General features: G+C 50.3%; 1 protein-coding gene across 6 annotated transcripts in view; it reads right to left on the bottom strand.

Annotated features, from left to right (window-relative positions):
• Positions 1-340: 340 nt before the first annotated feature.
• LOC119176772 (protein TMEPAI-like) overlaps positions 341-27,538 on the bottom strand; it is a 76,218-nt gene continuing 49,020 nt past the window's right edge. For 2 of the 6 annotated variants that reach the window (XM_075877366.1, XM_037428128.2), the window contains 2 exons: positions 4,015-4,190; positions 341-3,706 (listed from right to left, as the gene is read on the bottom strand). In XM_075877366.1, coding sequence (XP_075733481.1) covers positions 3,347-3,706; positions 4,015-4,190 — 536 coding nt within the window. In that variant the 3' untranslated portion in view covers positions 341-3,346. The other 4 variants (XM_075877365.1, XM_075877368.1, XM_075877369.1 and 1 more) reach the window with 4 other exon arrangements.

Here is a 27,538-nt window from a genome sequence, read left to right as displayed (position 1 = left end):
GTTTGTTGTCACCCTCTCAGAAGTGACAGCTACGACGTTTCATGCAATGGTCACAGCATTACACATCTGAAACATGCGCTTGAAAAAAAAAAACTGCGTGGCCTGGAATGCGAATACACTAACATAATAAACTAAACTAAGAGCGACCTCAGTATTGTTGAACCGCTGCATGCGATCCAGGCTCGTGCAGCGGCTAAAGTCCCGACACTGCAGTGAGCATAGTAGCCAACACAACAAGGTTTTGAAGCCGAGGCGCGCGCCACTGCGCTGTCAGCAAGTTGTCGACGCCTTCTCGACGAAAGCTTTGGGAACACTTGTGTCGCTGTTCGAAAGAAAGCCGTATTTTTATCCGTTTATTTAAACCAACTCCAGGCCCCTTAGGCAAGGGATACATCAGTCACACAGTTGTACAAGCACCTCTTTCGCGCGCACGCTCTCTGAAGCACCAGCCGCAAAAGCTAGCATGCGTCTGGCAATGTGTCCCGGCAACCTTGCTTTTCGACCTCCACAACAGGCGCGGCAAAAGGCTGCCGACATTCCCGACACACAGCCTTTGTGCGGCGACCTCGCATACGCTCCGCATCAATTCAGAGCAGCAGCACTAAGAAAGCGAAATGATAGAAACAGCAATTGACAACGACTACTTCCGGCAATTTCGAAACGTCTTCCGAGCACTCCATTCGCGACGCCACTCGAGAATCGTTATCCAGGCAAAAGTATGGCGTACGACACGCGCCACTGTTGTCGCGGCGAATTCAACAATCCGCTAACGTCCGAGAGCGCAGAAATAAGCTTCGTGCCCACTGATGCAGTGGAAATGTCCGCACTGAAATACGTGAACTTTATTCGATGCGATAAGCACTGGCTGCTGTACCGTGTTTTCGCGCACATCTTACGCGCATGGTCGACAGAATTACGTCCGCCCGATGAAGCGCCTGCCCTTTGGGAGTACAGGGTCACGGGGCACTTGCGCACGGCATTCAAAGATAGACTTTTCGTAAACGGATGGGCCATCTCTAAGCCCGCATTCACTGCGCCCGCAGCGGTTTGCCGTTCGTTGGCACTGTAATGCTAGCCGATCGTGCTGTAGATGTTGAAAAGTTTCTTCGGTTATCCCGCTGGCATTTGTATTGTTCGAATCGAGTACCAGGCCTCAACTCGCGCTTTCGTAAATCGGCGCTTGCGTAGACGTCTGAACTCGCAGTGTCCTTGCTTACGACTCGTACTGTACAGCGACCCCGCGAGTTGCTGTGATAACATAAAAGAAACGAAAAATGCCCGGAGTCGCTTAACTGGGCAGCCTTTATCGAACCGGTCGCGTGACGCAAAGGCGCAGCTGTTCTTTCTTCCAGAGCAGCGCTAAGCGAACCATAATCCTGACTACCGCGCCGTTTTTTTTTTTCTCTTTTTTTTTGTGCCACGACACCACTGTATACACCTAAGTTCACACGTATGACTAGTGAGGTATGAAAAGCAAAGTTCATATTTTGCATTTCAAAACTGTGTCAGCACAACGAAACACAGCTGCCACCCTAATTTGAACACATAGTGGCGTCAACAAGAAAACAAAAATGTTGCATAGCAGCCACTGCACCAGCAGCATCAATTAGTCCAGCAAAAGTCCTCAGTGTGCTGTCAATCATGCTTCGTTTTCGCTACATCGGTTGCTACAAGAACAATTTACGAATGCGGGGCATAATCTGTAGAATACACACATGTGCTACAAAATATACCACACGCTCGTTTTCTTAGGAACAAACACAATCTGCAGAAGGCAGTTTTTTTCTTCTCACAGGTGGCTCGCCTACGCTGCAGGGAAAGCCGAGTTTTGCATTGGCGTCCAAGCAGACAGGAGTGGTGCTAACCAAGAGAGATGTCGATTCTGACAGCTGGGTGCGACTTGCATAGAGCCCCAACCATGACGGCCGTCGCAGGACCCAAACATTAGGATTCATGCAGTCTTTTATTCTGCCATTGCAACGACTATGACCACTTCTCTCCGGACAGAGTTTTTTTGTTCTTTTTTTTTAATGCGGGATAGCCAGCCAGTAGAGCAGCGTGTCGCAGTAGCTGCACGAACCACGATTCCTTCTTCCGCACCTCAGCGAGAACCGCAGCCCACAAGGCCAGGGATTGCAATCTGTACAACTCGGCATGGGAACCACAACTGAGAAATATATCTGTAACCAAGATAGTAGCACAGACTGCTTAAAATGAGGGAATACTTTGCAGCCACTGAATAATGTGCCTGGAGTTCATGAACAAGTACAGTTATTTTTTAATGATGAATATAGACAGTCATGATGACATGGTGAACTCTACAAGTAATAGGCGTTGGACAATATATACACATCTGTTGCATGCGCAACAACTGCCCCTCAGTCGGCCCACTCTTTTCCTACTGAGCTTTGCAGGAACCAAGCGCGAATGATCATGGAAAAATATCTTCACAAATGCTCTATCGCAGGGGAGGCCATCACCCTGGTGACTAACAGTTTTCCTTCAACGAGTCAGTTGCTGGCAAACTCAACTGGTAGTGCGTCAGCAAACAGCGGCATAATTCGTGCTGATCTTCTTCAAGGCTCTTTCAAAACAAAACGCAAGAACTGCTCTGCACAAAGTGCAACACAACAACTGAACGTACAAAAAGAAAAGGGTCCAAAGTACTCCTCAAAAGTCCAAAGGCCTTATTAAGCTTTTCAAAGGGTTAAAACAAGGTGGACTAAGCTTGCCTGTCATTAATTCGCTGATAAGACCAGTGACAAGGGCTGTCTATATTGAGGGCAAAACACAGTTTTATAGCCAATTGTGTAAACAATACTTGAAGCCGTGAGTATATGTATGCGTTCTAAAAAAAATTGTACGCTACTGAGTTTTGCCCCAAAGTTTACTCAACATACACGTGAAAGAAAAGCGAAAAAAAAAATGCGGTGTGTTTTACTAGAACGTGCATCCAATTATTTTGCTAAAGAATGCCTTTGTACACAGGCTTGTCGAATGCAAGTAAGACACGGGCTTGGCTTTGGGCACACAGACCAGCGAACACACTTGCGAAGTCCTCTCGGCGGCGGTCCTTGCCCATTTGGTATCGTCTAAGACTTGCACTATTCGCAGCAGAAGCAACAACATGACTAGGAATGCTTGAGAGTTAATTGTGAAGACATTTGTACCATGGACCGCAGGGTCAGTCCCCTGGGCAGGCGCTGGCAATGCCTTCGTCACGTTTACTTTGTTCTTCTTCCCTCCGGCGTGTTTGTACAAAGAGGGGGGCGGGCGGCCCGACGGGGGGCAGGCACTGAAGCGTATCACATGGCCCATTGAAAGACAGATAGCGCGGGGCGCGGGGTCAAACGCCCCCGGGCCGCTGGCAGTCCGGGCTGTGCCAGCGCGCAGTCCGGTTGCAGGGGGTCACCGAGTTGGAGCGCACGACGACGCGGCGCAGCCGGCCGCCGCCGCCGCCGCACGGCGGGCTCCCGTCGCGCACCGTCCGGTTGGGCGGCGCGCGAACGCACGCGCCGTACAGCTCCTGCTCCTGGTCGGCGTCGCGGAGCCGCACGCTGCCGGCGTGCTCCTCGGGCAGCGCCACCGTGGGCGGCAGCTCGAGCGCCAAGTCGGTGCGCACCGACGCCGCGCGCACCTGGGCGTCGCGCGCCGCGGCCAGGGCGGCCCGCTGGCGCTCCGCCGCGCTGGCAGACGAGTACAGCGCCTGCACGGAACCATAGGAGAACTCTTACAGAGAACGTCAATTCCCTGGCTGACAGTTCTCGAAGCTACTCTGGAAGCAAGCTGTTAGCACCTTCGCACACATAACAGGGCCCGCTGCTTCCAGTTAGATGTATGCTACGTACGCATGCATGGCACTTGAAGCGCGAATAAGCCCAGCTGGCAGTTTGAAAAAAAAGGCGAGGCATGCAAAGAGCCACAAGGAATCACCATCATGTTGCCAACCGGAGCATGCAGTCCGCTCATCTCCCAACCAACTGGGACAACACGGCCGGATGCAGATTGACGTACCGACTGCACGGGCGGCAGGAGCACGTGCTGGTAGGGCTGCGGGTCGTGGGGCGCCGGCCGACTGCGCCGCTCACTCCACGACCGGGCGCCCATCCTGTAGTGGCTCACGATGCAGGCGACCAGCCCCAGGCTGAACACCGAGTTGAACAGGCCGCTCACCACCTGGCTCCAGGATGCTGCGCAAGATGCGAGACGAGATGATGCCGCATCGAGCAGCAAAATTACATCAAATACGGAAAGCGAAAAGCAATGCTGCAGGGCACTCGTAGGGCACGCTTAAGTCTATTTTAAACACACTGCCAAGAATTCGCGCGGTGCACGTCCGCTGAAGCAAACCCACGCGGCGGCGCTATTGCTGGCAGTTCCGACAGCGCGAGTATCTGAGCCTGAATGCGCAAAGCGCTTCATGAGCATGCAAACGCGAACAGAAACTCGCCGTTGGGAATTTATCAATGCTGCCCACACGAGGAAACAAAACGTCTGAAACACACAAAACTGCTGGGCGATACTTTCCCCAATGGCGAAAGAAAACGCTGCGAAATTCTGAAGCGCGGGTTCATATTACACAAACTTCTTTTGGCTCTGTATCCTCCTTTTGCGCTTCGTCCGCCTCATGAGGTGAGGCAAGTATGAAGCCCGCACGGGTAAGAATTTGCATAACTCAAAATCCACGCAACCAACGTCAGTTTTCGCCAAAGGAATATATGTTCATTAGCACATTACGTTCGTAATGAGTAGTCACAAAGTAAAATTGTCAGAGTCCGCATTGACTGATTGATACTGACGTTTTAAGTGCCAAAGCCACCACCTTTATGAGACACACCACAGTGGAGCCTCAGGATTATTAGCAATGGTAATTGCTAAGGTTCTACGTCCCAAAATGAGTTAATCTGGCGGAGCACATCTGGCTACGCGATGCTAAGTTTGCTCTAGTGAATCTTTCTTTCTGCAAACCAGGATTATTGGCTAGCACGAGCAGTAAAACGCATTACGGCTGTTAGAAACATTCTACGAAATAAAATATAAAACATAACTGTGTTATCAATAAAACAGTCTCCCTGCGCTCTACAGAGATCAGAGAAAAGATTGCCTGAAATTCACGCACACCTGATGGGCGCCGCAGAGAAAAACATGTCACAATGTTTACGCGTCCGATAAATCGGCCTGACGTTTTTTTATTATTTTTATGAAACCTTATAGAACAGTTGGTAGCTTTATTAAACGGTTCGTGGCATTTGTGAACGTCGTTTGTTGTGCATGCAGTTTGTTGTTTCATATTACTTTTTATGGTGCCGTTCAGTAAACGGGAGTCTACAATTATAACCACAAATTTCGATTGCAGCCTGAACTTGGGCCCGTAGTTTGCAATATTTCATTTTTTCATTCATAATCGCCTCACAGATAGGCCAGCTGCTAGAGTTTCCTAATAATACGTTAGAGGATAGATATGTGGGGTTTAACGTCCCAAAACCACCATACGAAATAATACGTTAGCGGGAAATTGGCGCTGGTTTTTATGGGAAATGCAACGCATGGAGCATCAGCCAACTTGCGAATGATGGGTAGTACATGACTTCCTTTTTTCGCCTCCGTGTGGCTATAGCAGCCGCTTTGTCGCAAGCTGAAGATCAGCAAACGTTCAGCAGTGGAAACTTTACCACCTTGACCTTTTAGCGGATGTGTGCTAGCGTCCTTGTCGACGGCGAAGGGCGAGATGAAAAATCAAACAGCTCGATAGGGCCTGTAGTCTTCGACGCCAACGTGGAATCAGTAAGCATGAAAGGCAGCGCCCGCAAGCTGGCGCAGATGCACCAGTGTTTTTCGAGTGGACGGGACGGAATTCTACTTTTGTCAGGTCTTTATCGGCCCATAACCAGAGACGGCTCTGATAACGGCGAGCGTAATCACCGTAATCAGAGTCATCAAACAGGTGCGACTGTCATGAAAGATTATTTTTTTTTTTGCTTTCATATCGCGAGGTAAATGATCTGTCGAAGCACTGAGCACAGAAAAACAGCGTTGTTCGCCACAACCGAAAATATACGAGCACTTGTATAACTGCCAACCCGTTCACAATCGACTGAGATTGAGACTTCAAAGCCCCTTGAATGTGCGAAACCTAAGTTCAATGTAAGAAACCTACGCTAGCAGTTTGGAAATACTAGACAAATGAGCGAATCGTTGCTGCACGCCTCGAAATACAACAGAGAAAAATAATATATACGTCACGCAGGCACATGCACCCGAGAGAGGCGGATCAGAGCTGTTACTTGGTGCACCTTGATTGCCTCACATGGATTTTATTCCCAGTGAGACCCTCCCGTTTTTTCGCGCGCACTCCACGCGAGGTCTGCATATCATTATCAGCATCGCACTTCGTCAGCTGCCTCCAACAGCAACTACTCGCGCAGAAAGCCGCCTCGAGAGAGCGTTTTTTTTTTTCTTTTTTCCGCGGCTACAGTTTCACGGGAGAGGCACAAGTTGTGCTGCGAAACAGGCGATCCGCGAATCCTACACAGGCAGTTTTACCGTGGAGTATCCTCGCTTTCTGAGCGCAAACAAAACGTGCGTTTGTTGGCGGCACCACAGCATGCAACCGCGGTGCACGATCCACCACACCACGCGTCTTGCGTTGGCGAGAGGTCCTCTGTGTGCGCGCGCAGCTGCCGTGGAGCATGCATGCACGCGCACGATGCCACTCAATCCCTGCAGATACGCTCGCTAACAGTTTCGCCAAGTAGCGCCTGCTTCCTCGTACCAGCAATGAGTGTCGTCCGCCTTGAGCTTTCCAGGTGGACTGCGTAACTTCAGATTATCCACGGCCGTTGCTCAGGATAAATAACGCATATACGAGAACGAAACGCATGAGAGAGAGAGACACACAGAGAGAGAGAGAGACACACAGAGAGAGAGAGAGAGAGAGAGAGAGAGAGAGAGAGAGAGAGAGAGAGAGACGATGCGCTGCGCTGCAGGACCTATCTTCAGGCAGCGGTGGTCAACAAAGTGTACATCTGATCTCGCGGCAGCATTTTTTCTGCGATATCCATCCGAAGCACGCAGTAAACATAACCATTTAGTTCCTCGTAAGAAGCGTTACACTGGTCACAGCACGATATGAAGAACGTGGCAGACGGTAAGAGCTCTCAACCGGAAACTTACTGACGAGAAGTAATTACATGATGTGTCTGCGGCAGTTCAAAGGTTGTCGCCACTTAGCTTTCTTTATAAAAAGATTTTACACTGGTACTTACGCTATCCTCATTAAAAGCATTTGCTAAAGCGTTGCAACGCAAGCCTGTGTTATACCATTAGTTACAGATCATCATCACAGGGAGGAGGATAGAGAGCCTAAGAGCTTTAGTAATAACACCAAGCCTATACCAAGCGACGGGCCCCAACAGCGCCATAATCTGCGCGCGAATGTTCTGCAGAGCAGCAGCGGGTGTTGGAAACCCAACAGAAGAATGCGAAGACAAGTTTCATGAAGGTAACCTGACGGCATTCGCGAATGAATAGAACACAAGAAGCTAGCTCCTTTTGTTCTCAATTATGTTGTCAGCACAAAAAAGAAGACATTATTATATAATTAAAGAACTCCAGGTTGTCGAAATCAATACGGAACTCTCCACCATAATATCTCACGCAGAGAGCGAGGAAGAGCTCGAGACACCAAATGTCAGCACGTAATCAGTCGTCGTTCTCCTCGGACATCTGCGTTCGCATGGAAAGATTCAAGACTTGGAAGCTTCCATTCAAAACGTAAAGCAGCGATTGGGGTTCTGTTTTGTTGGATATCGCGACTATGCTGCGCCAGGCCTTACGGACCATTTTCACGCTTATACCTACGACCTTTAAAAGTATATTGCTCGCACAAAAACGTTTGTCACGGTTGAAGCGAATCCGCTGACACACTTTATTTATGACTACTGGCGAGAGCTATAGCGTTGAGCTAAAGACGAGACAAGTTGTCAGACAGAGACGATATGGTCTTTCTAGCTTTAACCGCCATACTTAGCTTCACGCTATGGCTTTCGCCAATAGCCCATACCCGCCGCTCGTTAAAGCTGGCACCACGTCTAGTCACTCGTCCGGGAACTCTTTCTCACGAACGGCTTCGTGAATATGGAACACGGGCCACGAAGCATTCGACACAATTTTCTGACGTGAACATGTAGAGATGTCTGTCTAGTGGAACCAAAAAGCTACGAAGTCGAATCATCCAGTGGCATTTCAGTGGGTTCCCAGTCACTGCGGAAACAAGGAAAATTAAATGGCAGATAAGTTGGCGAGAACCGCTCATCATTCTACGCAAACGTGCCTCATCCCTGCATCTGACTTTGATGTAACTAGAATTTTAAGAACAACGAAACGTGAATTATGCCTGTCTACCTGGTTCACAGACGAAACAAAGGAATCGATCCTATATATGCTGTTGATCATAATCTTAATGCCAATTAGACCGTGACCTCCCAAGGCGTATCGACACACTCATACATCGCTCAAGACTCGGAACTGCTTACAAAAATTACTTCATACTTCGTATTCAGCGTGCAACATTGTCAGCATGCTCATGCGGCCACGACGACGAGGATATACATCACCTCTTGCTCGACTGTCCGAAACACGACACACACTTAAGGCGACTCGAACAGGAACTCCATACGCTAGATCCCGAGCGGCCGTTTGCGTTGGATAAAATACTAAGCCCATGGCCATCTAGAATGATTTGCAAAGCAATGAAGGTGCTGCAACGCTTCTTCGAAGAAACAAAGATTTCTGACCACTACTGGGCAGACCATAGTTAAAATTCGGCGTGTGGCGGCTTCGTGTTTCTTCTGCCCATATCAGAACCTTTGAAGTCACCTATGTAGGATTGTATATATGTTTATATGCTATATTGTTTTTTTTTTCTACTCCCGATTTCTAACAATCAAGTGGGAAGGGGTATCCGTCATTTAGTAACGGTGACAAAAACTCCTTCGTTTATTTTTTATTTCAATAAAAAAAGGGAAATGCCACGGAGATAGCGAACAAGAGACTAATCAGACCACCTACGGAGAGTGTCGAGCTGCGGCTTTATGCCTCAAGAATTTTCATTACTTCACCAACTTCTGGAATACATTCAGATACGCGAATCAGCCAACACATTGGACGGTGTCCACACCGGAAGATCGCGCCGCAAAAGCTATTTAGAATGCGGAACAGTCGGCGATGAGTGGACGTAAATCTCCGGAGCCGCAGACGTGTTCTTCGTACAACGAGCGATCGCTGTGGGAATGGCGGAAATGTTAGCTGTTAGTAGTTACACGATGAACGCATTTTTTAACCAAGCCAGAACAGCTTTAAAAAAGTGGTGAATGGGTGAACAACGAAACGAAAGCAAGCAGAAACGAAGAGGCAGTGTGGAGATATCTGCGAAGACATATAACCAGCTATTGGGCTTGCATGTTTCGTCGCAATCACCGCGTCAAACATGTATAAACGCAATAAATGGCAAGGGTCTTCGCACGCTTTTTGCATACCGATCTACTCCCTCGAATCACCTTCGCTGCAATACAAGGCTGCAGCGCAATAAAACGCACACCATGTATTGAGGTGCAGCATACTTATCGCATTCTGATACATAGCAAGAGTGGAAAGGGGGGCAATGGCGTGATGCCCAGTATTCATGTTCCTCAATTATACAAGCGCTCATGCGCCGTCTCCGGTCGCAGTGCGTGCCCGGAGAGGTATAGTAGGCGTACTGGAAGGCCTCCATGGCTGTTTTCTGGCGCGGCTGTGGCGACGTAAGCTCTTACGACGCCCACCCGTCTCGCATATGAAACCGTAACGGGGCCTAATATGCGTCACTTAATTATACAGGCGCGCACACGTCTTCTCAGCATTCCAGGCAGTCACACCCAGAGCGCTGAAAGTTAATGGCGGAACACGAGTCTTCTGACTAGGTCCCGAACATGGTTCGCGAAACGGGCGAAACAGGGGGCTTCGTATCGCAACAGCCGTGTAAAGAAAAGGGCTCTGAGCACCTAGACTTGTAAGGACGTCTTCGCGCATGCTCATCCTGTGATCAGAAACGGCACATACTGGCCTGTATAGTTAGGTAACACGTACCATCAGTACGTTCTCAGATGCAGGGTGCATGCAGCTACGTATACGAGAAGCAAGGGTCACAGCCTCATCAGAAGCAGCTGTCAAGGCCTGCGAGTACACCTATTAGACCTCTCGGTGCTTCTGCGACGACCGGAGACGGCTCGTGAATGTTTGAGGGACACTTAAGCTAGGCTTAGCGTCATTTCTCCCTCCTTTTAATAAGATTGAGTGCACTACAGCTAGGCTTCAACGCAATGCATTACATACGCTTCACTGTGCAATACTACTATGATGCGGCAAAGTTAACATCAGAAAAGCGACCATCTTTTGACGTTTGCGAGATTCCCTACTCTTTCGCCTCAAGGTGAAAATCGATCACGTGGGACGGGTTGCGAGAACGACGGAGCGCAAGTAAGTGGGCACATGAACTCTGTTCGCCACGGCACCCAGAATTATGTTCTTAAAATTGCCAGACTTTTCCCGGTTTTTCCTGCCGTTCACAATAAAAAAATTCCGCGACAGTGGATATACAGTAGGGTTATACGAAAAACCATCACTTCAGTTTCACAAAGTCCCACACCAGACTGCATCTCGTCGAAGGGTAGCATTACCATCTTGTAAGGTCGGAAGTGCCATATGGATAACCAATGACAGGAAAAGTGTAATAATAGCCTTTCCCCATAACTTAGGATGGCAAGTCATCACGTCTGATATTTCTCCACGAGCCTGGTAGTCCTATTTACTGCCAACTTTCATGCTGCGCCTTTGCTTATCACAGATAAGTACAATTATACACTGCTGTGATTGTGCAAGAGAGGTATTTATAGACTTATAAGACCAGTTCCACCAATGCAGACAAGGAAAAACCTTATAGGTGTAAGCTTTTTAAAGCGCACTGACAACATCGGCAAATTCGGCGATATACAGATGTTAATGCAGCGCCACCTACATTTTTCAATCGCAAGCGAACTCTTATGGCATAGCTCGGTACCCTGCACAATTCTCTGATCATGTTCTCAAAGCACCTCCACGCTAAGGCACTTTGCAGTAGTTGCGCGTTACGTCTTATCAACAGCAAAAGTTTGAGGAACGTTGGATCCGTAACAAATGTGAATTCCAGCTATATCAGCGCTTAACGCTTGTAATCAAGTTGGCGACTCTATATACGTCGGAATGCCAAGCGCAGTACATTTATTTCGAAATTACATTCCGACACCAAGAGGGAATTTTGCTTTATCGAACATTTCGCGTCCCGCAAACTTTTGCTTCTGATAGTACGTAACTGCGACGCGTCGACTGCATCGGCAAACATGCGCGCCCAGCTATCCGTGCCAAGTTTGCAAACTGATTAACGTCCCAAGGGGTAGAACACACTCCGCAGTCGCAGTTGTGAATTAATTTTAGACTATTGGAGGTTATTTAACATGGACCTAAATCTATGTATACGTGCACGAGAGGTTTTTTTGCATTTCGATTGCCTCCTTCGTAATGCGGCAGCTGCGGTCAGGAATCCAAAACGCGAATGCTCCGCGGCAGAACGCCATATCCGCCAAACACACACGCACAAATATATATATATATATATATATATATATATATATATATATATATATATATATATATATATATATATATATAGAGAGAGAGAGAGAGAGAGAGAGAGAGAGAGAGAAGTCATACGGCTGGAGCCTGTTCAGCAAGTTCTGGCAGCTTAAGTCTTATAAATATGTATGCACTTTGCGGGCTTAAAAGTGATGCCTATGCGAGGCCCACACAAATAAGATCTTCGGCTAACCGAGATCTACGAGAGCTATACGCTATACGAGAGCTATATCTAGAATACGAACCTAACACATAATCGTACACATGCTCTGTGCCTAGCCACCTCCCCCCCCCCCCCCTGATTTTCAATTAATAGGATAAAGTTGGTGTCGCTTTAGAGCGAAACCGCTCATTTCACCAAGTTTGTGCGGTGTTAATGTTTCGGTGAAATTAAAAATGCTCGGACACTGCTGTCGCTTTCATAGGACCACATTTTCTAATGATCTATCTCCGCCAACGTATTACGTTGTTCCCCCCCCCCCCCCGTACACACTTCCCCGCTTGAAATCCACTGTCATATTATTTTTAACATTGGGCTATGAAGCCTTGCGCAACAACGTGGTTCACTTCATTTCAGAAAGCCCTGTCGCTCCACGGGACAGTGATAGCGAGTTTGCTCAACCCACACATTTCCGAGCGCGAATGGACATTGTTATCGCGGCGACACGAACAAAACGTTGGGTAACACAAACCTCGCTTTTGGCGGTCTCGCGCGCTATTGAGGCGCGAAAGCAGTCTCGTTTTATTAGGTTACGTTAAGGGTTAAAATGGGTAGGCGCCATTCGTTCTTATTAGGCTCGTAATGGGCAGCGACTTTTCGTCAAGCCAACCACAGCGACGTACAATGAATGGCCGAGAGAAAGCGAGTGTTACAACACTCCGCGGTCACAGAATGCAATGCCATGCACGCATGCTCACATCACACCCTTCACTCCGTACGCCTAAAAGCAAGAGACGGGGAAGATAAAGATGGCGTTACTGGATAGATCACATCGCTGCTGACGCATATCGACTACAAAAGGTTTAGAGATCGTTTTTTTTTTGGCGGAACCGAAAGAAAAGAAAAGAATAAATGCCCGGTTTAATGTTCTCAAACTGCACAGTTGGAAAAAAAAAAACACAAGAGTATACACTCCGGATTACTCAAGGCCAACTGGGATTCTTTAACATTTACATTTGCGGTTCGCATTAAGCTGCAATTTCTCCGTTGATGCATTCTCCCTAAATATACACATGAAATGCACATGTCACATGACGAACCTAACAAGTGGTTTCAAAAAGTGTAACATTACCGCAAAAATCTCTGCGAAGCAGTAAAGAGTTGCATTCAGCCGAGCTACTCTGTGCAAGCAGAAGTTTGGAAAATTGTTGCGGTTCCTGAATAGAATGGGACGAAACTCCAAGAAGAAAAAAAAAAGGGAGGGGGGGGAGCGCAGGATAGTTTAGAATCGTTTGAAAATCTTCTAAAAGTGCAGCTTAAAATGCCTCGAACGGATACTGTTATATATGTTACGGATAGCCTGCAAAACGATGAGAGGCGCCTTAAAAGATAAACAACCGACTTTTATGGAAGCCGTTTTCCTTAGTGAAACGGAAAGCTTACCGGCCAGTGTCTATAATCACGTAATGGCAACGCGGAAAGAGCCCTGAAACATTCATAATAACTTTTTAGATCAGCGGCGACTGTGAAGTCGTGTAAGCGACACAAGCGTCCATAGGCAGACACGGAGTTTCTCTTCAGTGCGGGTGAAAGTTGGTCGCAGCAACCCCCCCTCCTCTCTCTCTCCGGTGGTGATTAGGGGGGGGGGGGGAGTCCCCAGTACGCACGCCGATGCAGGCAGCATAGAGCGAGACGCAAGCGCGACAGCGGTTCGTATGCGTGCGCTTGAGGTGTGCTGCACACGCTCCATTGCCCGACGTACGAGTGTTCGGACAATGGCAGCACAGAATAGAGTGGGTATGGATATTGTCACAAACGACTCCAATTTTCGGAGCATCCGCGGGCCCCACCTACCAAGGAAGGGCGCTTTTGTGTTGGGGGACGACAACCGGCGACTATAACGACCCAGCGTGGCGCCGGCTCGTCTTCCCTGCACCGGTACCGGAAGGGGCACCGGCGATCTAAACAAGAAAAATTACTCCCAGATGAGACGGGAGCACGTGTACGCCCCTGAGGCGGTTTGAACTGCATCGGAAAAGGCAGTTGACGTACAGACAGCAACAAGTGCGGGCGTCGGTGTCGCGAGTCTCGCGTAGGCGGCGAGCATGGAGTGACCCGCGCAACGTATTGAGACGGCTGCAATTCCGGGCACCCTCGTCGTCTACCAAGCCGGCGAGACCTTCAGCGGCACCCGTCAACTCCCCTACGTGCACCAAGGGCTGGGTTGGTCCGTATGGAAGCTTTTATTGTGACTTTTTTGTTAAATCGTAAATTGTTTAACCAGCCTTTTTTTTTAAATATTTGTAGTGTGCGCTGCGTCGCACGTTTAAATTCTAAAGCGCCACCATGATCATTCTGTAATTAATTTCTAGTGTCTCTCTCCTTTGATTTCCATCTTGTTGTTATTTTATTAATGTTCCGCATATTTGTCTTTTGTCTGTACCTTTTGTAGTGTTCTTTTAGAGCATAGTTTGTTTCATAGTAGTTCTTCCCATCGCGTATCAGTGTTATTCTTCCTCTGTTATTTTTGTAATCTCCGGCCTTTGCCCCTGTTTCAATTAAATGTTTGTTTATGTGTAATCAAACTCCGTGTCTGCTTTATGAGTGCGTCGGTCGGGCCCACACATCACCACACGTGCAACCCCGCACGGGTCGGCCAACCCGCAAATAAATTTGAAATGTGCCACTTCGAGGCCTTTCAGGCGTCGCAGGCCGAAACGTAAAGTGGAAGCCTGCGAGTCTGCCGCACGTCGATGTTAGATCGGCGGGGCCTCAACCCGAAGTGTGTGACAGATATCAACACACATATTCCAATCGTGAGCACTAATGCATGCGTCAGAGCCCCGCCACGGTGGTCTAGTGGCTAAGGTACTCGGCTGCTGACCCGCAGGTCGCGGGATCAAATCCCGGCTGTGGCGGCTGCATTTTCGATGGAGGCGGTAATGTTGTAGGCCCTCAGATTTGGGTGCACGTTAAAGAACCCCAGGTGGTCTAAATTTCCGGAGCCCTCCACTACGGCGTCTCTCATAATCATATGGTGGTTTTGGGACGTTAAACCCCACAAATCAATCAATGCATGCATCAGACTACGTAAACAACAAAATGAAACACTCCACAGTGTGGCATAAAGGTTTTTCCGCTGAGCGACAAAATTGCGACTTTTAAACGCAATTTAAAAAAAAAGTATGACCCTACTCAAATTCTGAAAAAAAAAAATGCTTGAATGCGTCACCATCATTGATGGTATTTTCATTTCTACCGGTATCCAACCGCACTTTCTGGCCAGCTGTCGGTCCCTTTAATGTTTCCGTTACATAGACGCCTGCTGTCTATTCACGATGCCATGACACAAAATCTGCACGCAGCTGCCAACGTCTTTTCATTTCACGATAATATTCGCAGCCACGGACTGACCGTCTCGTCCGGCACGTTGCAACAGACGCGGCGTGTGGCATGGCTGCAGCTAATCTGAAACAGGCGCCCATTGATTGATATGTGGGGTTTAACGTCCCAAAACCACTATGATTATGAGAGACGCCGTAGTGGAGGGCTCCGGAAATTTAGACCACCTGGGGTTATTTAACGTGCGCCCAAATCTGAGCACACGGGCTTACAACATTTCCGCCTCCATCGGAAATGCAGCCGCCGCAGCCGGGATTCGAACCCACGCCCTGCGGGTCAGTAGCCGAGTACCTTAGCCACAAGACCACCGCGGCGGGGCGGAACAGGCGCCCAAAAGCTGCTTTGAAGCTGTGCAACATCTTCAACAACGAAGTGATTTGTTGCAAAATTGATAACGGCAATGACTAGTAATTCCTTGATATTAACTTCGTACCCCCCCCCCCCCCCCCCCTGTTAAGCATGTTTCCGCATAAAAACATACAGAACCTCCTTTTTTTCACAACTTTTGCACGCTAGCAAAACTTATGTTGTGCCAACTGCGCAGTTGGTGTGAATTCACCTTTTACGCTTTCTTCCAGTACACCTCAGATTTGCGGGTAAGAGTGTGTAATATCCGTCCAAATTTGTTCCTTGTTCACCCCCCTTCAGTCTAAAGTGGGACCGTAAGCACCAGCTAGCCCAGTTATCGGTGTTGCTTGGAAGTAGAAACACTAAGCATCGAAAATAATTGAAAAATATCACTATACATACAAGCTCCAAAGGGTGAAAGCGTTCTTTAAAGAGTGTATAGAGGACCCGAGAGAAGCACAGCAGACTGCCCACAATCCGCGCGGCGGCAATGCTCGGCCGATGTCGCAGCGATATTTCAGCGTGTCGCCGAAACGAATCCAGCAGGCTGCGGGCTCGGTAGCGCGGCTATATCGCTGGCGCCAGGCGAAAGCTGAGTGTCGCAGGTCCCGAGATGAGACGCACACCTCGCGAGGCGAAGCGTGGCCCAGAAGCTGCCGCAGACACGCCTTCTTCCGTATTCCGCCGCTTCCTCGTTCGGCCCGAGAAACTGTGCCAGGGACAGAGCGCGGATCCATTCGCCGGAGACGAATACCTCAAGAAACGCCCACGCATATCCCTCCTCCGACAGTGAGCGCCTCTTACGTCACGTCAACTTAGTGACAGCCAGTGAGCCGGCACGGCGCGCGCAACACGGAAGTGCTCGCTCATGTACGCGCCGGCTTTGCGCCGCCACGCTTCTCGCAGCACACGCCAGCCGACCTGTCGGCGCAGCGAGAAAGCTGCCTGCGTGTCGTCGGCAGGCTCCCCAGCAGCTGCCTGTCTACACGCCGTCTCGTCCGAGCGGCAAGGTCACCGACGTAAGCAGCGAGACTGCACAGCCAGCGTCGCGGAAGGCCCGCTGGATATATCCAGGCTTCGCCGAATGCCGCGCTCGCAATGAAGCCGATCGAGCGTCTCGGAACGGCGAAAGAGAACAAAAGGAAGGTGCAGCACCTAGAATGTGCCCGGATGATCCGCGAGCGAAATTCGAATCACTTGCGAGTTCCGGCGCCGGACAGCGACTCAATGGGAACATCGGCTGCCGCAGTGCCGGGCGCAACGAGTGCGATTTATTGCGCACACCGGGACGGCCACGAAGACACGCGCAGCGGAAGACAGGCGGTGGCGGCCAAGCGAGCATCCTACGCGAGTGAAACCAGCAGGTCGGCTACAGCGAGGGGAAAAAAGAGGCCGATAAGATAGCGGCTCCAATGCGCTTGTCAACATCCCTTGCCACATGCAAGTCACGCGACGGGACCCCCCTGGCCGTGTCTTCTATTCCCATTCCGCTCGACGTCGCCGCCAAGTTAGCGAGGAGAACCCGAGGAGCTGGGTTTTACTGCCGCGACACGACGCACCGGCGGGTCGAGGCGAGAGGGGTCAGGACTGTTGACCTGCCCGCGAGGTTGCCTGCACGTCCGCTGCGAGCGAAGTGTGCCTTCTCGGCGCGTCGCAGGGTAAATATTACCCCGCAGTCTATACCAAAGCCACCAGTCTGCGCCTCCCGCCGAGAAGCGACCGAGTGTGGGGGAGATTAGGCTGCTGGCCGCGCCTTTCTCGAGCTCACTTGTCTGCGCAGTATATCATGCGAGGATCACCAAAGCAAACCGTCCGCTACCGGTCCAACGAGTGCATTAAGACAAAAAAGAGGAGAGCGAGGTAAATCTCGTACTTGAACAAAACGAAAAAATACTGCACAGCCTTTTTTTTTTGGAGGGGGGGGGGGGGTCTGAACGTGGCACACACCGCGGAAGCCAAGATACTTGGACGAGCAGAACCCAGGGCGAGAATCGAGAGAATCGCGAGCACAAAAGCAGGCCGTCCAAATAGCTCTGATGAGGCTGACGCTCGAACTTGTCGAGGTGATACCAAGTCTGTTCGGACCGTTTCACGTGAGAACTATGGGCTGAGTCAGTATACACATGCGCGATCCCCACGTCTGTCGGGTGCACGCATAGCTGGTAAACATACACATGACCAGTCGACTAAGATGCGAGGGAAAATTTTAGGCAGGCAAGTTGACCCGCTTCTGTCTGGTTACTGCAAGTGGCCAGTTGCTTTTTGTTCACCGTACGCGAGATTTCAGTTTTCGTCACTTGTAGAGGGAGAACCAACACGCGGCCGGGGTACTGCGGGTCAAATGAAACGAACGAAGACCTGTACCACCTGTCCTTATCGCACACTTGCTGCCATTATTCCGTCGTCATCAGCCAAGACGTAACCGAACTGGCACAGCCCTCGCGTTGGCCGGGCGGACCGGTGATAACTGGACTCAAGATTACGTAAGTTTGCCCTAAACGATAGTGCGAACGTAAAATAACCTATTCTATGGATCTGACAACTGTCGCCAGCGGCCGTGGCCTTGTCCCGATATCCAAATTACGAACCGCTCAGTGAACATGTGCCGCGAACGGTTCAAGATGGTTGCAGTTGGTTTCTCGGTTTAGATGGAGGGGAAAATGTTGTAGGCCCGTGTGCTCAGATTTGGGTGCACGTTAAAGAACGCCAGGTGGTCGAAATTTCCGGAGCCCTCCACTACGGCGTCTCTCATAATCATCTCGTGGTTTCGGGACGTTAAACCCCAATAATCAATCAATCAATCAGTCAGCTTCTCGGGCCACGGATTAGACATGAACAACGAGTGACAGGCGGTTCCGCTGAATCATTCGTCCTAAAGTATACTCAATTTTTGTACAAGGCCCCAGCCGCTTCTGCTACATAAAGTTTCTAAATCGTTACGTACGCAACTAGCACGTGGCTCAAAGACGTAAGCATCGTAATTGGAAAATGATAATGCAAGCACAGTACTGCATACTCTGTCACATAAACCGTTTATCTTTGGCGAGGGCTTCCAGGGTTAAGCAGAAATTGTAATCTGTGACACGACCATTCTTGCAGGTACAGGACACATGCCTGGGTGGATATGGTCGGTAAGAAAACTTCACCACTGCAGATTGACCTAAATAATTTGAGAAAAATTTGCGATTACGAAATTAGATCAGAGAGGTAGAGAAGTCATGTATGCTGAGCAGAAATACCATTTAGTTTCAAATCAATTTAGGTGTATACTCGTGCTCAAATTAGCTCCACAAGGCACCGGCATTCCAGTTAAAATCGCCTTGAACAGACAACTCGAACATTTTCCGTAGCACTTTTCAAAGTCGCACATCGCCGAAGTGTTCTAGACCTGCCTTTACACCCTGACGGCTTAAATGCGGCAAGTCCAAATATACCCTGAAGTTGGTAATTGAGAAGCCAAAAATAGCTTGTTGTATTCATTTAGATTGCCACAGAAAATGTTTCGCTGATAATGTCAACCTAGTAGTCACGTGCTCTACGGACAATCCACAAGGGCTTAGCAATGACAAGTATGTCAAGGAATTTTGTCCGCATAGAGACAAACGTTCCGAATATATAATGACTATTGACGCCATCAACATCATCATCGTTGCGTATTGCGCATTAAATACATTCAGCGCCACAAGAGATAAAGTACAAGAATTCATTGAAGAGACACCACAGACAAACACGACGTTAAGCTACTGATATACTACTGTTATAATATGCATCGAGCTTCACTTCTACGAGTTTTTCCAAACAAGAAAATGACACGAACGTGGGGCGAGATCGGCCACGCAACTGCACCGGCAGATTCATGCCTTAGAATAGTCGTAAGGGCGTTTAACGCTGTATCGGAAGCGAAGTTACTTAGTAACTGACCAAGTTACAAACGTTTGTTCGAATTAAGCCTCCTCGAGCGACATGCAGGAGATTCGGTGTGCAAATGCGTGAGCGCCTTCTATAGTATCCCAACCGATGCAGAATGACCCGATTCTGCACCCTGCCCAGGTACATTGATCTCGTGAGGATAATTCTCACGCGGCTTAACGTCATGTGTTACACAAACATATGGCGGTCACGACGAGGCCAGTTCGCCATGCTGTCTAGGCGCAACTTCATTGTTTCGTTTCTTGAAAGCGACAGTTTATAGTTACAGAAATCGAGGATGAGTCGCTCGTCGCAAGACGAGTATGCCAAAGCGCCATCTCAACTAAATGAAGGTTTGGCGCGGCAGAACGTTGCGGTTCCCTGATGATCTTTTATAAAACGCAAAATTCTCGGAACAAATACGATGGCTCGTACCATTTAGACAAGAATATTTGTTCGTGTTTTACCTCTCAAAGCCACGATACAATGATGAGGGGCGCCGAAATGGAGGAATCCAGAAATTTTTACCAGCTGGAGTTGTTTGATCCGCGCGTAAACCGAGAGCGCACGGGCCTTTTACCATTTCGATAAGGTGTAACGGGCTCGGAAGGATGTATATTCGACGCCCGCGCTTCTTACGAAGCTTTGACCACCGCTTCGTGCAGTTTCGGCAGCCATTATGGGCGACACACGCCGAAACGGTAGCCTACACTGCTGCGCACTGGTGTCGTGCGGCGCAGCGGAAGCGGGCTGAGCAAAGCGGCATGACGGAATCAAGCACATGTCGGTACGCATGGGACCGAAGAGAAAAAAGGTCTATACAGAACGCTAATATTGCGTGTTTGAAGGAAGTGTACTTATAGGCCGAGCCGACATGCTTTGACACCCGGATAATTTGAATCCAAAAACGCACGAATGATCAAGGGGCGGCATTCTTTTTTTTTTCCCGAGCCAGATAAAAACCATTGCCAAAACGAGAAAGTTTAGATTTAGTATGCAAGATTTATCGCAGCACCGTGAGCGCTATATATCGTGGATCGCTGTACACACACACAAAAAAAATTAATTCCGCAGATTTACAACCTTAGTTTCTCGCGGTAAAGTATATACGCATATATTGTAAAACATTTCGCGCGTTATTACATATTTAACGACACCGATCACACCGTCGAGTACAAACCGCTGTAGCCGAATGTGTGGTCTCAACCCTGACGATGACAGCCACCTCAAAAGGAACGCATTCAACTTCAACTCTTTCATCTATATATCGGGTAGGCAATATACACAGCAAACGCCCGTAAAAATATACAGGAATAAATATACACTGACACGAGCGAACGCATCCAGGAAAAAAATTATATAGAGGGAAGCACATAAAAAAGAGAGAGAGAAAGAGGTCATTATACCAAAAGGATTCGGGGAAAGAAAAACAAGCCGAGCACGTTACCTCATCAACGGACTCCATTGATTGGCCGATGGGGACGCGTGGCAGCTCGACGATGGAACAGAACGACGCGCGGTAATTAATGTTTCTGCGCGTCTGCCACGATCGATCACTCGCATGCCAGACAGGCGACGGCCGTCTTGTCATTGGGGACCGGAGGCAGGAAAGACGCGATCGTTGTCACAACGAGGGCAATTGTGCGCGCAATACCGCGTGCATTCCGCGGTTATATGCTGCAGTGCCACGAAACCTAGTGAATATCGCACATAAGCTCCGTGAATGAAACGACGTGTGCGTGTCATCGCTCACGTAACAAGAGACCCACCCCGAGAGAGGACGACCGTCACCTCGGGAAGGAATGCACGAGCACTCTCCTTGGCCAGGTCAACAAAGGCAATCCGTCCGGCCACTCCTCTCGGCGCGCCTTCATTGCCGTCGGCTCTCTTCTACTCAGACGACGGGAGGAGGGACCTGAACTGTATCAGCACGACCGCGGAAACGGAGAGCTGCCGCAAAGCGCGAGAGAAGCCACCCAGTTATTCCGATAAGATAAGCACGTCCGCCGTTTATTTCCCCGGTACGCGGCGTGATCGCAGGAAAGTAGCGTCTTGGAGAAGCGAGCGGACGAGGTGTTCGAGAAAAACCGCGGCTATCATCACATGCGCAGCTGGACGCGAAGCAGCACAGGGGCGGCACACGGCACCCAATGGGCATACCTGCGGCGGCGGGGAGAAGTGTCGCGCCGAGGACTCTCGCAGGCGGCTCACCCTCTGCAGGAACGAGCGTGCAGTCTGCAGGCAGCATGCATTAAAGATGTGTGCCGACGAGTGCAGAAACCAATAACGGATCGCGAGAGAAAGGGGGGAATCGTCGGACGGGAGGGGGTCATGCAAATACACGCTGGCGCTGCTCCACGAGGGCCGTTGCAACATAAATTAGCTGATGCGGAACCCTTATCGCGCGGCCAAATATGCGCCGACAACAAAAACACGAGGAGGATAACCTGGCAGCGCGCGGTCTGCCAAGGCGCCGCCCACGGTTTGCGACCAAGGTCAGCGCAGCCGCAGACAGCGTCTCTCGCTAGCTTTCGCGAACCAGCCGGACACGTTGCGTCATCAATCCCAGGGACACGATAAGCGTGTGCCTCTCTCTTTAGGCCGAACTAGCGCGCCACGAGCGCCAAATTCTTCGCGCAGCCACGGCATCTCGAGGAGATGCTCACACGGCCGCAGCTCCTTGGCACACTGGGTGCCGGCTGAAGGACAGCAGTTAGTATTTGTAAAAGAGAAGCTTCGGGCACGGAACAGCGCCAGCACGGCAAACTTAAACCTGACCATACGGCCCGAACGTCCCTGCGCTCTGGGTGCAGTAACGGTCGCACTGATTCCACCACGCCAAGAATTATAATCTGCAGAGCGCACCCTCCAACCACCAATTTTGGTACAAATAACAAAAGGCTGCCTCTTACGCACTCTCGCTGCTACCTGAACCATGTAAATGACTATTTCCGGTTCTTAGGGCCTTCGTGGAAAACCATCGTTCGCGCCATTGACCGGCACGAACTGATTGAGACTTCCCTACTCTACTTGAGCCCGCAGCAGATTTAGAGTCCTGCGTAGACGAGAGCGATTGTGGTGAGTAAAGATATACATATCTGTCTGTAGGAGGCTCCAGGGACGGCCAGAAATGGCCTTAGCCGAGTGAACCATCCGGACCGAGAGGCTGCAGCGCCGTCGGCACCGCGGAGATCGCTTGGCAGGCGGCCAGTGCGCTTGCAGCAAACAAACGTCATGGCTCAGGAGTAACTCAAAAAAGTGCGTGGTCAGACCAGGAAGCAAAGGTCCGCCATATGGGCTGGCGAGCACGTGCGGCGCCTGTTTACGCGCCACGAGGAAGCCGCCGCCTCAGCACTTCCGCGTTTCGAAAGGGGGAGGAAGGCACACCTGCTGCCACGCCAGCGTCTGTATCCGTTTCCTGCTCGATCAGTCCAAAAGTGTGCGCCGTCCGCTGCGCCCCGGCCGTTTATTGCGGCACGCGACAACAAAGGCCACTCAGAGGATCGGCGCCACGCCAGACAAGTCGATCGATCGATTCGCGTGTCAAAAAGGACCCCCGGCCGTCTGGCCGGGCGTACAAAAGAGGGAAGGAGGGACGACGTGTCGCGTCCAAGATGGAATCCCCGAGACCGCGCCCGGTTGCTGCCACGCCAGTCCGCGCTTGCAGGAGGCGGCGTGCGATTCGAAGGACTGTTCCCATGGGCTCTTCCTACGAAGGAAGGGCCCGTCCGGCACGTCATCGTGGCCGGCTGACCTTGGACCGCACTCAAGCGAACATGCTTCTTGCATAATGGCTTTCAAACGCCGCCACTTTTCCCCACCGACGAATGCGAGAAAAGCCGCATTCATAGCTACGCCGAAGCACGCGGACAATGAGCCGGTACATGCCGCACCTCCCGTTTTTTCTTTTTTGTGAGCCGTTTCAAACTCGGGTAAGGCAAGGAGGAAAACTTCAGAAGGTTGAGAAGGTATGATGCATTGCAGCGTTCACTTTCGCCATATCGGCGAGATGGCAATAGTTGATATCAAAAGAGGCGGCAGAAAGCGCCGAGATCGGAGGGTAAGTAAGATGTACTGCCGCGGCCATGTCTGTGTATAGCACGCGAGAAGCCCGCCTTGCTCTGCGGCGCGACACCTTGCGGTCGTTGCGAGTTGTGAAGTCGCGTGCAAAGGAGCTTGCGCGGCCTTACAGACATGCAGGCGCGCTCTGCACGGGCGACAACGGCAGAAGGTGTGCTTGTTTAGCCGAAGATCCGCGCTCCCTCAGGTCACTTTACACGAGGCGCGTTTCGACTGATGAAACGCGCTTGCATCAACGATGCATGCTCAGTTATGGCTGTTTCGAGGCATGTGATTATAAGAATATATGACAATGCAACTGCCACGTGAGAAAATACTAGATGACCACAAAATGAAACCGGCCACAAAGAGTGCGTCGTTTATGCAGGCGTATGGTATCAGTCGAAACGCGCTTCGTCTTATAAAATGGATATGACGAAAGCACCCTGGGCAAGCGCGGGTCTTCGGTTAAACAGGCACACCATCCACCGTTGTCACCCGTGCAGAGCAGGCCTGCATGTCTGTAAGGCCGCGCATGCTCCTGTGTACGCGACGTCACAACGCGCAACGGCCGCAAGGTGTCGCGCCGCAGAGCAAGGCCGGCTGCTCGAGACGTTGCCATGGCTGTACGATGACGAGTTCGTCGAGCGAGACACGCTCTTCATGGGAGCTATTCTCGCGGTGTCCCCGGATTTGGCCTCCCCGGATTGGCTGGAGCGCGCCGCCTGTTTCCAATCTTTATTCCGCAACATCATTCTGACGCCACGCAGCTTTCATAACTCTCGACAGAAATGAGACAGAAGGAATTGCGTTAACACAACGAATGCTGCCCCTAGAGATGCGCTTTTAGACACAGACATCTGAGGCCGTGCATAGACTCTAGTCACTTTAGCTCTTGAATTAGGTTTAACGCTACCGCCCACCTGACGCCTTGGAAATGTCTGTACGCATTCTCTGCATCGCTCTTGAAACATCTCAACACGTTCATACGCACGCGAACTCGTCAAGTTTGTTTAAAAGTCATGTTTCATCCACTTTTTTTTTAAACGCTCAGAATGTGCTGGCATGTTCGGTGCACCGATATGGTCAAGCGTGCCTTGAGTCACGAGTCTTTTTGCGTAATTGAACGCACTCCGGCGAATGAGACCCGGCCCCGAATGGGACACCGCGAGAATAGCTCCCATGGCTGCGGCGATACGACCACTGTCCAAGCAGCAGCAGGAACCGTAGCGCCACTCGGTTACGTACGTCCAGACACATCTCTACGTACCCCGGTCGGACTCGGGGCGACACTGTCGCACACTAGACGACGCGCAGACAGGGCTAGATGGTCCCCCATTCTCTCCACATCGCGTAATCGGAGAACGGTTCGAAGGGCAACGCCGTCGCGTCCGCCCACGAAGCGTCTCGAACAATGCGTCCCCGTGCAACGGAGCCAGGCAGAAACGCGCTACACTTGTTCGTAGACACGGAATCTTTTGTCCAGCTCTCCGACGGTTTTTGCGCCGTCGATCCCATTTCGCCGATCCTGGGCGATGACAATGGAGTCTGCCTTCCAAGTCTTGTTACAGACGTCTAGTCGCGCGCAGACAACAGCCGTCTTGCACCCCCTACTGTCAGCTACCGTTTGGTGTATTTTTTTTTCTTTCTTTCTATTCGGCCTTCAGTAGCTCTTCCTGTATCTGCGACATTAATTTTTGTAAATTTAAAGCTTCCGATCACTATCCAGAGCCAAGGCAGAAGGTTAAACGGGAACACCGAGGCCACAATACCAACATGATAAAATTCATGCTCATAAACTGCCGTATCCTTGAACGCCCAGACATGCTTATGCACGAAGTTTGTGAAGTTAATTCATTATGTTATACTGGATATACGGCCTATATTGTTGGTGACACTGACGTGGCCGCCCCGCCGCGGTGGTCTAGTGGCTAAGGTACTCGGCTGCTGACCCGCAGGTCGCGGGATCAAATCCCGGCTGCATTTCCGATGGAGGCGGAAATGTTGTAGGCCCGTGTGCTCAGATTTGGGTGCACGTTAAAGAACCCCAGGTGGTCTAAATTACCGGAGCCCTCCCCCTACGGCGTTTCTCATAATAATATGGTGGTTTTGGGACGTTAAACCCCACATATCACAACACTGACGTGGTCTCGCTGAAATACGTATCACACCGCAACACATTTTTTTCTCTGTTTTGCGTAAGATGAGCAATGCCATAATATATGGGAGTATTTGTTCTGTAGAGAAAAAAAATGCGTGCGCGCACGCGTGTGTGTTGGGAGGGGGGCTGAAAAGCAGCTTAGATGTCGTATCGCTGTGCATATATATTTCGCATAAAAGCCAATAGTAGGTTGTCTATCCGGAGTGATAACTAACGACTCTGTTACATTGCAATAGCAAAATAGTTTGTTTCGTTTTTTTTTTTTCACTTTGGGGGGGATTCTCGATGCCACTAGTGAAAAAGCCGACTGATATTTACAGTCTCACGTAAAAACAGTGGTATTCGCTGAAAAGCGTTAACAAACCAGACGTAATGCTCACCTAAAGGCAATATAGTGTCGTGCTACCGCAACGACAAACTGACCGCACGCATATGAAAACAAGACCGAGATAACGTGTCTGCTTATCACCTTCCACGGCGATAAAGAACATAAAGAAACGGACGCCTAGCGAAATTGCATAAAGCAATTGCAAAAGTAAGCTGCAATGAGCGGTAAACGGCGCGGAGAACGCGGGGGTAAACGTGTTGCGGATAGACGACGGAAATCAATGGCAATTCTAATTGATTGATATGTGGGGTTTAACGTCCCAAAACCACCATATATGATAATGAGAGACGCCGCAGTGGAGGGCTCCGGGGAAATTTCGACCACCTGGGGTTCTTTAACGCGTGCACCCAAATCTGAGCACACGGGCCTACAGCATTTTCGCCTCCATCGAAAATGCAGCCATGATTCGATCCCGCGACTCGCGGGTCGGCAGCCAAGTATATACAACGCGTGGTAAACTCATCGCCCTCTGTCACTCGAAGCAAGTATCAGGTGGTTAGCCGTAGCGCGGCGAAAAACAGACACTCGGAATCTCTGAACGTTTGCAACACGACGGAGTGATCATTTTAATGACCGTTTCATGGTTACGCTTCATGGTGATGCCAACACCCCTATATAACGTTAAAAAGCATTCGCACGGCTATAATTACGATTAATGAACATTGAACGCGCGCTTACAGCTCAACGCTGTACAATCATTCGCAGTTGTACAATTACGCCGTTTTCCTTTGCGCTCGGCCCATTCCCTTTGCCATTGTACACGCCTGGAATCTCCAGAAACCTCTGCCTCCACTCGCCGAGCACCGCAGCCGCCATAGTCCATATGGCAAACTGTATCAACTCCGATCGCCGCGCAGGCTCATTAAGGCGGGATTCGAAGCCTCTCTCCAGTCGTCGCAGATAAGCTTCAACCACGAACTCGGAAGCCCCACAGCAACTGCTCGCTCCGAAACCGCTAGTTCACACTGAAAAATCCACTTTCTACAGCGTGCGAAATTCTCCTGTCGCCGAAACGCAGCGTTGTTCGCACTGGACGCGCGCAGCACCGCCGAACTTTACCGAACAGCCATAGCCCAGTGAACAATCCACCTCGAGGCGAGCGCGGGATGGATGCGCTGCTCCCCGGATGTTCTCGCCGGCTCGCAACTTCCCTGCGCCCGTGAAGGGATAGATCTCTTAGGGGAGAAGCTCCTTGGAGCGCCACCAGGTCGGTCGTCCTTCCATCCTGCGTAGCCAGCGTATCCACGGAGAGAATATGAGTGGGGGGAAGCGTCCAACCGTCCGATGCGTGCTCTAATAGGATAGGAGCGGACGGGCGCACGGACGGACGGACTCTTCGTCCCACACATTATCACTCACTCCGAGAATATGCTGTGATTTTTGTTTTTGCTGTTGTTTTGCGCGT

Source organism: Rhipicephalus microplus, chromosome X (genome assembly GCF_043290135.1).
Source record: "Rhipicephalus microplus isolate Deutch F79 chromosome X, USDA_Rmic, whole genome shotgun sequence".
Classification (NCBI taxonomy): Eukaryota; Metazoa; Arthropoda; class Arachnida; order Ixodida; family Ixodidae; genus Rhipicephalus; species Rhipicephalus microplus.
Note: the sequence above shows the minus strand (reverse complement) of the source record. Positions and strands in the feature narration are given on the sequence as shown.